Below are 12,799 nucleotides of genomic sequence, written 5' to 3'. Positions count from 1 at the left end.
TTTGATTTGAGACAGGGTCTCTCTCTGTCACCCTGGCTGATGTGGAGTGGTGCAATCTCGGCTCACTGCAACCTCTGCCTTCCGGGTTCAAGCTCTTCTGCTGCCTCAGCCTCCTAACTGGGATTACAAACATGCGCCACCACACCCAGCTGATTTTTGTGTTTTTGGTAGAGATGGGGTTTCACCAGGCTGGTCTCAAACTCCTGACCTCAGGTGATCCACCCACTTTGGCCTCCCAAAGTGCTGCGATTACAGGTGTGAGCCACCGTGCCTGATTTTTTGTTTTTTTAAATTTGTATTTTGCAGTGTCTTACGGGAAGCTACTTGAAATCCTGTGTGTAAACAAGACTCCCTGTAATGAATATACCTATCCTGTGCCTGGTTGCCTGGGGCATCCTCCATAAGGGAACAGAAATCCCAGCTGCCTGGCAGTGGGGCCTGGTCAGCTCTTGAGTACCCTGTGGACCCTTGGCTGTGCCTGAGCTGGAGGAGACCCAAGACCAGAAGGGAAGTTCTCAGTTTGGGCCTTGGAGGGTTTTAGTTTCTCTTCCTCCTCCTTCTCCTCCTGGGAATTTTTCTCAGCATTTTCAGAAAGGCCAAAGTTGGCAAGAAGACTCTGGGTGGCTCTCCCTGGCCTTTGGTGACTTTGGCCCTGGAGAGAGACCCTAGGAAGCCCATCTTGCCCAGTCCCAGGCCTGAAGTTCTTTTTTGTGCTGTTTTTTGAAGGCATATGATGCTGAGCTGGCTGCTCCAGAATGAACCACAGCTCTGAGAAGGGGAAGTAGAAACAGCTGGCACCCTGCCATGGCCTGTGAACCACAGGTGGACCCGGGGGCTGCTGGCCCGTTGCCCCCCTCCTCCCCTGGCTGGAGTGCCCTGCCTGGAGGGAGCCCTCCCGGCTGGGGGCAAGGTAAGATCACAACCTTTCATTTTCCACCCCCTTTCTACCTCATGCTGAGCTGCACTCACAGGGCACAGAAGTTCCTTTAGGTAAGGTCAGGGGGAGGTGTCTTTGAGGCCACATTCTGTCATTTTTACCAGTTCTGTCTCTTGGCCTTAGACCAAGCCACCATCCCTCTCTGCTGAGCCCCTGCTGAAGCTTGCCTGTTGGTCTTCTCTTTTCCATTCATTCTCTACATGGCAGCCAGAGAGCTCTTTATTATTTATTTATATTTCTAATTTATTTTTACTTGTTTAGAGACAGGGTGCTCTGTCATGCTGGCTGGAGTGCAGTGGCGTGATCATAGCTCACTGGAGCCTCGAACTCCTGGGCTCAAGCAATGTTCCCACCTCAGCCCCCTGAATAGCTGGGATTACAGGCGTGCACCACCACATCCTGCTAATTAAAAATGTTTTTTGTAGAGATGGGGCCTTACTTTGTCGTCCAAGCTGGTCTCAGACTCCTGGCCTCAAGCAGTCCTTTGGCTTTGGCCTCCCAAAATGCTGGGGTTACAGATATGAGGCCCAGAGGTTTTAAATTTTTTTTTTTTTAATTATTTTTTGAGATGGAATCTCAGTCTGTTGCCCAGGTTGGAATGCAGTGGCATGATCTCGACTCACTGCAATCTCCACCTCCCAAGTTCAAGCAATTCTCCTGCCTCAGCTTCCTGAGTAGCTGGGATTACAGGCACCCACCACCATGCCCAGCTAATTTTTGTATTTTTAGTACAGATGGGATTTCACCATGTTGGCCAGGTTGGTCTCGAATTTCTGACCTCAGGTGATCCGCCCACCTCGGGCTCCCGAAGCGCTGGGATTACAGGCGTGAGCCACCACACCTGGCCCCAGATATCTTTTTAAAATACGCACTTAGTCCAACCATGTCACTTTCTGCTCAGTGTTTCCCATGGGGCATAGCGTGAAGACCTGTCAGGATCGGCTTGCAAGGCCTGTCTTCATGTTCTTTGCTGTGCTGTTCTGCCTCAGGACATTTGCACCTGTGTTTCCTTCTGCCTGTTGTGCTTTTCCCCTGCCTCCTTTCTCCCGATGAATTTCTATTCATCCAGCAGAGATAGTGGCTCACACCTGTAATCCCAGCACTTTGGGAGACCAAGGCAGGCAGATCACTTTGAGGTCAGGAGTTCAAGGCCAGCCTGGCCAACATAGTAAAACCCTTTCTCTACTAAAAGTACAAAAATCAGCTGGATGTGGTGGTGGGCACCTGTAGTACCAGCTACTAGGGAGGCAGGATAATCACTTGAACCAGAGAGGCGGAGGCAGTGAACCAAGATCGCACCACTGGACTCCAGTTTGGGTGACAGAGTGAGACTCCATCTCAAAAAAAAAAAAAAAAAAAAAGGAATTTCCATTCATCCTTCAAAACTTAGTTCAAATATCCCTTCCTTGAAGAATCTTCCTGGTGGCTCAGCCTAAGTCAGGACCCTCTGACATATTCCTGTTTCTCCCTCTAGCATTTATCATAGTCTGTAAATAATTATGTATAAAGTGTTGAAGTCTGGCTTCTTCACTAGAGTGTAAGCTCCCTGAAGGAAGTGGTTTCTTTTTCATCCCTGTATCTACTGTACCTAGCACAGACCTTGGCCCATAGTAGATGCTCAATATAAATATTTTGTTGAATGAAAGAATTAATGAGTAGCTGGATATGGGCAAGGGGAAACAGCATCCAGAATTGTGGGGGTCCACAGGAATGTGAAGGGTTTTTTAGAGGCTTTGAAATTTGACTGCTTAAAAACAAAGGCTTCTTTTATTACTACTGTTGTTAGGAAAGCACTGTGTGTGTATATATGTAAGGAAAGTAGTGTGTACACAGTAGTAGAACAAGATGGAATGAAATAATTTTTCTATCAGAACTTTGAAGACATTGCTTCACTGATTTTTGGCACGTCAGTTCTTGTTCCTTTGTAGGCAACTGCTGCCCCCTCTGTGCTTGCATGCACACACATGCACACACGCACACACAGACACACACATTTTTCTTTGGTAGCTTTTCTTAGCTTAGGTGTAAAAACAAGTATTTTTAAGTGGAGGACTTGCTGTTCTCACTTTAAGGAACAGATGAGAGCTGGTATTGCAAAGAATCCAGGAACTCTTGGTTCAAAAGGCAAACAAAGACATCCCAAAAGATCTTTGCATTGCTTGGGCAAACACATAATTCAGTGTACAACGAACTAGACCTGGGAATGGTTCTGAGTCTCCATACGTGGAGTCCAAATCAAAGTGGAGTTTTCATTCTTCCTGTGGAGTGGAGAGCTGGTCTGCTTGACTGCCTGCATTTTGTGCACTACCTTCCCTTGTCGCTTCTTGTTCTCACTTTCATTTTCAAGGGAGTTTACAAGGGAGTTTCTTCACTTTTCAGAGGCTCAGTTTTCTTTTCCGTGCTGATGGTACTGAGCTTTGGGGGCTCTTAGAGGATGAAATGAAATCATGAATGAATCCCAAGCAACCCAGAACCTGTTCTTATTGTCTGCCTTTCTTTTTGTTTTGTCTGGTTTTCCTCATTTGCTTATTTGAAAATTTATTTTCAGGCTGGGCATGGTGGCTCATGCCTGTAATCCCAGCACTTTGGGAGGCCTAGGCGGGTGGATCGGATCACCTGAAGTCAGGAGTTCGAGACCATTCTGGCCAACATGGTGAAACCCCGTCTCTACTAAAAATACAACAATTAGCCAGGTGTGGGAGTGCACACCTGTAATCCCAGCTACCCAGGAGGTTGAGGCAGGAGAATTACTTGAACCTGGGAAGCAGAGGTTGCAGTGAGCCGAGATCGCACCATTGCACTCCAGCCTTGGTGATAAGAGTGAAACTCCATCTCAAAAAAGAAAATATTTTTATGGTTTTAATTACTTACTGACTTTTTTTGAGACAGGATCTCACTCTGTTGCCCAGGCTGGAATACAGTGGCATGATTTTGGCTCACTGCAGCCTTGACCTCCCAGGCTCAGGGGATCCTCCCACCCCAGTCTCCTGAGTAGCAGGGACTACAGGCATGTGCCACCACATCTGGCTAACTTTTTGTATTTTTTTGTAGAGACAGGGTTTTTCACCATGTTGCCCAGGTTGATCTCAAACTCCTGGGCTCAAGTGATCCACTTGCCTCAGCCTCCCAAAGTACTGGGACTACAGGCGTGAGCCACTGTGCCTGGTCAGTTTTATCTTTTCATATTTTGTTTTTATGAAGCCACCTTAAATCCTTTCTGGAACAAAGGATGGGAGGGTAAAAACACAAATACATCAATGTTGCTTGATTTTAATTTTGAGTTGTGGCAAGCTTGCTTTTAAAAACACAAATAAATAAATGTTGCTTGATTATAACTTGAATTGTGACAAGCTTGCTTTTGAATTATGAAAATAGCAGCTAGTTATTTTGTACCCATCTTGTGCTGAGAACTTTATTTTTATCACCTTAATTATTTGTGAAGTCCTCTGCAGTGAATGTGTGCATCCTTTAAGCGAGGAAACAGGTTTAAGTTGCTTCTTCAACTTTACCATGTTAGTGAGAGGCCGAGCTCCAGTTTGAACTCGAAAGCTATCTAGCTTGTGTTTTCACCACCTCACCACCTCGCCTCCTTGTCCCCACCACTTCCAAAAAAAAAAAAAGAGAGGGAGAGAAAAAGCAAAATAAATGTCTTTTTGGCAGGATGTAGAATTTAGAATTCTATGGAACCCTTGAGATCAGAGATGATATCCCGGGGTATGAAAAAAGAACCTTTTTCTCTCTGGGTGCAGTGGCTCAGACCTGTAATCCCAGCACTTTGGGAGGCTGAGATGGGAAGATTGCTTGAATCCAGGAATTTAAGACCAGGCTGGGCAACATAGTGACCTCGTCTCTACAGAATAAAAAATTAAAAATAATTAGCTAAGTGTGGTGCTGCATGCCTATGATCCCAGTTACTTGGGAGGCTGAGGTGGGAGGATTGCTTGAGCCTTGGGAGGTGGAGGTTGCAGTGAGCTGTGTTAGTGTCACTGCACTCCAGCCTGGGTGACAAGAGTGAGATGCTGTCTCAAAAAAAAAAAAGAACCTTTTCCTAGCTTATTAATTTGTTTATACACCAAACGTGTATTTAATGTGCCTCCTGTTTGTATCAGATTAGGAGATTCAGTGATGAACAAACCAATGCGAGAGTGTATAGTCTGGCGGAGCAGATAGATTTTATTCAAGTAATTTCATGCATATGTAATCAAATAATTGCATACATAGGTATTTAGCTTTGGGGAGTATTAAGGAGAAGAGCATCAGTTATGGCAGGTTTAGCAGAGGATTTAATCAGTTAGTAGTTAGTAGTTTAGAGTGTCAAGAAGGTCTCTCTGGGGAAAGTGAATCGAGCTGGGATACAAATGATGCATGGGCTGTAACTGGGTGAAGCTAGGTAGACATGTTCTAGAGAGAGGAATAGCATATGCAAAGGCCCTGGGGTGGGGGAGAACACTGTGTTCAGGGAGTGAAGGAGGCTGGTGTGGTGAGACACAGAACGAGGCTGAGGGGCTCAAGCTGAGTCTGGCGGGAGGCTGGTTTTCCTAAGGGCTGGAAGAACGTGGTAACACGGTTGGCTTTTGCAAAGCACTAGGAAGCTATTGAAAGTTTTACTCAAGGCATTGGTATCATCTGATCTGCACCCTGGCCACTGTGTGGAAGATGCATCATAGAAGTAAAGGTAGGTTTGCAGCAGAAGCCACTTAGTAGGCTACTGCAGAGGGCCAAGGGAGAGGTGAGGATGCCAGGAGGGCACGGAGTGGACAGATGTTTTGTTTGCCCAGTTGGCAGGACTTGATGATGCACTGGGGGAGTGGAGAGAGAGAGGGTTTGGATGGGCCAGGAATTTCCAGGAAAGTACAGTGAGTCATTTGGCTTTGAAGATTCAAGTACTGTTCAGAGCTAGACTGGGGTGACAGGTGTTTTGGGCCAGCAGACAACACACTTATGCTTTAATCCCTTCTGTCCTGCCTCATTGTCTAAGCAGCAACCACAGAGAATATGCCAAAATATCCAGTCCTCAGCAGTGCGTGGCTGAAACCTGGGACCTAGAATCCCAGGGCTGGAATCTCTCCCAACCCCCAGACCTCTTGGCTGCTGACCAGTGGCTCACAGGGCCTTGTACTGTGGTGCAAGGAGTTCTCGATCCTTTTGTCCAGTTTCTCTACTTGGATCTGCGGGCAGGTAGGTTTGGCTACGTGCTGCTGCCATTCCTCCCTGGCCTTGAGTGGTTTTCAGTCCAGACCTTTCTTCTCTCCAGCTGGTCTCATGGTCTGGCTTCATCCCACCCTTGGAAGGCGGTGGCTTTGTAAGCAGTTTGGAGCAGCCTGGTTTGATGCATGTTTTCTGAGGGAATAAACACATATTTTATGCTTGTGAAATGCTGAGTGTGTTACAGCCATATGTAGGAGGGATTACCAGTAAGTCAGTGTATTAGTTTTCTATTGCTACTATAACAAGTTACCTCTAGCATACTGGCTTAAAACCACAGATTTGGGCCAGGTGCAGTGGCTCATGCCTGTAATCCCAGCACTTTGGGAGGCCGAGGCGGGCAGATAACATGAAGCCGGGAGTTTGAGACCAGCCTGGCCAACATGGTGAAACTATGTCTCTACTGAAATACAAAAATTAGCCAGGCACGGTGGTGCATGCCTGTACTCCCAGCTACTTGAGAGGCTGAGGCACAAGAATCACTTGAACCTGGGAGGTGGAGATTGTAGTAAGCTGAGATCATGTCACTGCACTCCAGCCTGAGTGACAGAGAGAGATTCTGTCTCAAAAAAACCAAAAAAACAAAAAAAAACCACAAAAAAAACCACACACAAACACACAATGATAACAACAACAAAAAAACCAACCACAGATTATTTATTTATTTATTTATTTTGAGATGGAGTTTCACTCTTTTTGCCCAGGCTGGAGTGCAATGGCACGATCTCAGCTCACTGCAACATCCACCTCCCAGGTTCAAGCCATTCTTCTTCCTCAGCTTCCCCAATAGCTGGGATTACAGGCACCCACCACCACGCTTGGCTAATTTTTGTGTTTTTAGTAGAGACAGGGATTTCACCATGTTGGCCAGGCTGGTCTCGAACTCCTGACCTCGAGTGATCCATCTACCTCAGCTTCCTAAAGTGCTGGGATTATAGGCATGAGCCATCGCGCCCAGCTAGATTTGTTATTTCATAGTTCTGTAAGTTAGAAGTCTGACACTGCTCTCACTGAGCCGAAATCCCCATGTTGGCAGGACTGTTTTTCTTTCTGGACACTCTGGGGAGAATCCATTTCCTTTCTTTGTCTAGCCCCTTGGGGCCCACATTCCCTGGCTCATGGCCCTCTCCCTCCATGGTCAAAGCGATTGATGCCACATGCCTCCTTGCCTTTCATCCATAGTCACACCTCCCTCTGACTCTACTTCTGTCCGCCTCTTACACATTTAAGGTTCCTTGTGATTTTATGGGGCCCACCCAGATGATTCAGGATAGTCTCCCTATTAAAGGCCAGCTAATGAGCCCCCTTACTTCCGCCCTTTGCCATGAAAGGCAGTATATTTGCAGGCTCTGGGGTTTAGGGTGTGGATGTCTTTGGGGCCATTGTTCTGCCTACTGTGACCAGTTATTTCTTACTTAGACTCTCTGAGCCTATTGGGAATTTAACTTATTCAGCTGAGCATCCTTTGCAGTGCTGAAATCAAGGTCCACTTCACTACATCACCCCCCTTAATGTAGTTTTTAATTCTCTGTTTAAATGTTCCTTGTGTTGGGGAACATTTTTTTGTGGGGAAAAAAAATACCTATTCTTTGTGGGGACAGCTTTTGCTCTTGGGAAGTTCTTCCTTATGTGGTCTCACATTGTGGTCCTAGTAGCCTCCTCCCTCTGGCCTTAATTCTGCCTCCTGGGGCTTCCCAGTCAAATCCAGTCCTTTTCTCAAGAGGATCTGAGGATGGTCACAGTGTCCCTCCTTGCTGCGAGGAGGTTCTCACGGCCAGAGATGTGATGCCATCAGGCTTTGGACTCACCCCACAAGCATGGTATGGTTATCACTCAGCCAGATGAAGCTTCTGGTCTGCTTCCAGAGCTCCACAATGGCCAGGTCCTCACTGTTCTCCGGATTGACAATACCTGTGCACCCATCTCCTTCGACCTGGGAGCCGCAGAAGAGCAACTGCAAACCTGGGGCATTCAGGTGAGTGCTGATTTCCTTGAATCCCTACCATTTTCTCTTTCATCCATTCATCCATGTATCTTTTCATCCAGTTATTCACAAAATCTTTATGAAACACTCTGTGCCAGCTATTATAGGGTATATAAGGAAGGCGTGTTAGAACTGCTCTCTCTTTCCTCTCTTCCCAATTAATTCACTTAACAAATGTGTATTTTTTGGGTGCCCACTCTGTGCCAGGCACTTAACTGGCTAAACATAATAGAGGTGGACAGGACACAGATCCCAGCGGGGGAGATGGACGTGTGTGGGAGAAATCGGGACCGTATCATATAAATGCCACAGGAGAGGAATGCATAGGCAGTGAAGACATTCACAGGAGAAAGTGAGAAACTTGCCTGGGGGAAGAGGGCAGTAGTTGTGAAAGCTTTGCAGAGGAGCAGATGCTTGATCTGGGATCTTGAATAAATAGGAATATGCTGGGTGGAGAGGAGGAAGGGCATTTTGGGAGAGGGAACTGCATATACCAAGGAAGGTGCTTATGAATTCATTAGATAATGATGCAGTACCTTCAAGCATAGTGATTTGAGGCCAGGCTTACAGACCTGTGGAACTGGATACAGATTTAGCTCAGATGCTCACTACCTATGTGACTTTGGGAAGGTGACTTAACCTCTTTGAGCCTCAGTTTTATCATCTGTAAATGTGGATAATATTGATACCTATTACAAAGGGTTTTTGTTAGGATTAAATGCAATAATTCTTGAGGAACCCTGGCATTGTCTCTAGTATATAGTAAATGCTCAATACATTGTAGCTATTATTGTTATGAAGTACCTATATGTATGGGTTTTACTCTTTTCCCAAAGCCCCCAACATGGTCAGGCCTTTCCTGTGCTAGCCAAGGAGGATTAAGGATTAATTACAAATAGGGAAGATATACTGCTAATTTTAACCTGAAGATTTTAGAATTTACTTCTCTTTTTTTTTTTTTTTTTGAGACAGAGTGTTTCTCTGTTGCTCAGGCTGGAGTGCAGTGGCACAATATGGGCTCACTGTAACCTCTGCTTCCTGGGTTCAAGTGATTCTCATGCCTCAGCCTCCCAAGTAGCTGGAACTGCAAGCATGTACCACTGCTGGCTGATTTTTGTATTTTTTAGTAGATACAGGATTTCACCATGTTGGCCAGGCTGGTCTCGAACTCCTGACCTCAAGTGATCCGCCCGCCTCGGCCTCCCAAAGTGCTGGGATTACAGGTATGAGCCACTGCGCCTGGCAGATTGGGTTTTCTTATGTGTGAACAGTTTACATCTTGTTCTACTGTGTTCCTAAATATAATTTTTTTTCCTATTTTACTTAATTAATTAATTAATTTATTTTTTGAGACAGAGTCTTGTTCTGTGGTCCAGGCCGGAGTGCAGTGGTGTGGTCTCGGCTCACTGCAACCTCTGCCTTCCGGCTTCAAGCAATTCTCCTGCCTCAGCCTCCTGAGTAGCTGGGATTACAGGCATGTGCTACCACACCCAGATAATTTTGGTATTTTTAGTAGAGACAGAGTTTCACCATGTTGGCCAGGCTGGTCTCGAACTCCTGACCTCGTGATCTGCCTGCTTTGGCCTTCCAAAGTGCTGGGATTACGGGCGTGAGCCACTGCATCTGGCCTTCTTTTTTATTGTTATAAAAAGAGACAGGCTCTTGCTATGTTGCCCAGGCTGGTCTTGAACTCCTAGGCTCAAGCAGTCTGCCCACCTTGCTCTCCCAAAGTGCTGGGATTACAGGCATGAGACACTGCGCCTGGCCTAAATATAATTTTAATGGTTAAGTTCTGTTTTCTTAGGTCTACTCTCACAGGGCCTTTATATTCTATAGACACTTTTGTTTGGGCAGGAAGATGTGAGTGTTCAGTCTTTTGGACCGCATTAATAGATATTGATATTGCAGTATTGATAATGGCAACTCTATATTGAGTGTTCACTGAGGGACTGGCCCTTTGCTCAGCACTGTACATGTATTATCTCATTTAATATGTACCTTAGTTCTACAAAGTGGATACTTTTATTATGCTTATTTTACAGAGGAGAAAACTGAGGCTTAGAGGAGTGGGGTTACTTGCTCCAGGTCACACAGCACATGAGTGGCAGGGCCAGAGTTTGGGCCCAGGGCTGTCTGACTCCAGGGCCTGTGCCTTAACCATCAGGCTACCCTGTGTCTGCTGCAAGGTGCTGAGTCTGAGGCTGTGTGGATCCTTCTCCAGATGTCGTGATGCCTGTTCCTTCCCTGAGCTGAGAGCTGCACCATGTGACTTCCAGTGCTCCAAGCTCCTCATTCGGCTTCTGGGACAGCCCAGGATGTGCCTAATCCCCCTTCCACATGATAGTCACATGAACTGGAAACTGGCTGTCCTGCGGCTAATTGATCTCTTTCCCTGGGTTCCAAGCAGGTCCCGGCCGACCAGTATAGGAGCCTGGCTGAGAGTGCTCTCTTGGAGCCCCAAGTGAGAAGATATATTATCTACAACTCGAGGCCTATGCGGCTGGCCTTTGCTGTGGTAAGGGGGAGGTGGCCCGCACACTGACCCTTGTGGCACTGACAGCTTGTGGCACCACCAAATTCAGCACCGTGTCTTGGAGCCTGCTGGTGTGGGTCAGAGGCTTGGGGGCTGTTGACCCAGGTGCCTGGAAATGAGCAGCACATATGGACGTTGATTTGGGATCACAGTAAATTTATTGGGAGAGAGTTGTAACTAGGTCCTTGCATAAAGGATGGGAGTCAGGGTTTACTGTGGGCAGAGCTTGGGATTGGAAGTCTGCAGATCCACCCAGGCTCTGGACTCAATATCTGGCTTTGGCCAAGATTTTCCTCCTCTCCGGAACTTGGTTTCCCCATCTGCTCAACAGATGGGTTATTTCAGCTGTACGTATGTGTGTATACACATCTGTATATATAATATAAAAAATATACATCTTCATATTGGTACATATAAACACTTACATACATAAATGACAGAGCCAGAATTTAAATCCAGGTAGTCTGGTTTCAGTGTCTGTGCTCAGAAGCACTATGATTTGCTGCTGTTTTGTATGTATAAATGGTCAAATAGCACACCTGACTCCCAGGTCCCACTTCCAGGGAGAAGGGAAAAGGGTGGGAACCAGCATTGATTCATTACCTGGTAAGTGCTGGGCTGTTACTTATGTTACCTTCTTAACCCTTATTACAATGCTGTGAAATAGGTGTTATTATCCCCATTTTACCGATGAGGAAGCTGAGACTTAGAGGAGTTATACATTGTCCAAAGCCATGTAGTACTTGAAGGATCATTGTAGTCTTTGAACTGATGTTTGTCTCACTTTGGATACACCTGCGTTTTTCTGTTTTATTTAAAATTAAGGTAAATAAGGATTAGGGGTAGCTACTAACCCTTTTTGTCTCTTTTTGCTTATAAACAAGGAACATGAGCTCATTCTCACAGACCTAGATGTCTGTATCACTCTCTTACTGTGCTGTGGGCTGTCTGAATCCAAGGAGGGTGTCAGTGGTGTCTGAAGGGTGTCCCTTTGAATGGAGCTGCTTTATGTGAGGACTGAAGTTCCTGACCATGATCTCTGTCTGGCATCTTGCAGGTTTTCTACGTGGTGGTGTGGGCTAATATCTACTCTACCAGTCAGATGTTTGCCTTAGGGAACCACTGGGCTGGCATGCTGCTCGTGACCCTGGCCGCGGTGAGCCTGACCCTGACTCTTGTGCTGGTCTTTGAGAGACAGCAGAAGAAGGTGAGATGTCTGGAGATCCCTGCCACGCTCCCTCCAGAGGGGCGGTGCAGGCGTGAGAATCAGATTTTTCTCTTTTGCTTCCCTCGAAGAATTTCCCTGGCCATGAAAATTCACACTAGCCCATAAGCCCAGTGACTAAAGGAAATCAAATCGTATATGTGATTGTCCTCTCTGCATTTACTGTCTAATCCCTGTGGATTGTTTTTCTGGAAGCAAGCTGTGTTTTGAGAATGTGGGAGGAGGGCACTAATAGCCCATATCCTGACAGTACTTCAGTTAACTGAGCCCTTTCATGCATTTCCTCCCGCTGGGTACTCACAACAGCCCTGTGAACAAGGGAGGGTTACTGAACCCACCCTGCAGCACAAGGTGCCTGAAGTTAACCTCTAGGGAGAGGTAATTTACATTATTCCCTCCTGTGACGGGCAGATGCCGACCTGGTGCTCTATTGACAGTCATGTCTCTAATCCCAGCAATGACCTTTGAGGCAAGGTGGGTGGTCTGAGAGTTAGGTAATTTGTCCTGGATCCCACTGTTAGTGAGAGAGCCAGGGTTCAAACCCTGGGCCCTCTGGTTTCTGATCATGTTTAGAAAGGAGGTGGATACTTCCCAACTGGGTAATTGATGTATGATTTTAATTGTATTCTGTCTCTTCAGTGTCTGTCTTTTAATAGGTACTGAGCACATCATATGTAGTAGGTCATCTGTTAAATGCTTAATACGTTAACTCGTTACATCCCTTGACATTAAATCTGGGTAGACACTGTTACACTTGTTTTGCAGTTGAGGAACCCTAGATTCAGGCTCAAAGAGTAGCCCTGGCCATGCTTCTCATAAATGCCAGAGTTGGAAATCAAGGCTAGGGCCTCAGATTCCAAGCCATGTTCTTAGTCACTACACTAGAGAAAACTGTTGGTTTTCTTTCTTTCTTTC

At 46.2% G+C, this 12,799-nt stretch overlaps 1 protein-coding gene across 2 annotated transcripts in view; it reads left to right on the top strand.

The window, feature by feature from the left end:
- The first annotated feature begins 360 nt into the window (after nt 1-360).
- The window catches only part of LOC105517537 (chromosome unknown open reading frame, human C9orf91), a 31,565-nt gene continuing 19,126 nt past the window's right edge, over nt 361-12,799 (top strand). Inside the window, exons 1-4 of one of the 2 annotated variants that reach the window (XM_011950084.1) lie at nt 361-910; nt 8,008-8,117; nt 10,534-10,641; nt 11,717-11,866. In XM_011950084.1, coding sequence (XP_011805474.1) covers nt 805-910; nt 8,008-8,117; nt 10,534-10,641; nt 11,717-11,866 — 474 coding nt within the window. In that variant the 5' untranslated portion in view covers nt 361-804. Of the gene's footprint in view, nt 911-7,794; nt 8,118-10,533; nt 10,642-11,716; nt 11,867-12,799 lie in introns of both variants that reach the window. The other variant, XM_011950085.1, reaches the window with a different exon arrangement.

Source organism: Colobus angolensis, unplaced genomic scaffold, assembly GCF_000951035.1.
Source record: "Colobus angolensis palliatus isolate OR3802 unplaced genomic scaffold, Cang.pa_1.0 Scaffold301, whole genome shotgun sequence".
In the NCBI taxonomy this organism is placed as follows: Eukaryota; Metazoa; Chordata; class Mammalia; order Primates; family Cercopithecidae; genus Colobus; species Colobus angolensis.
The sequence above is the reverse complement of the archived record's forward strand: the minus strand, read 5'-3'. Positions and strand labels throughout refer to the sequence as shown.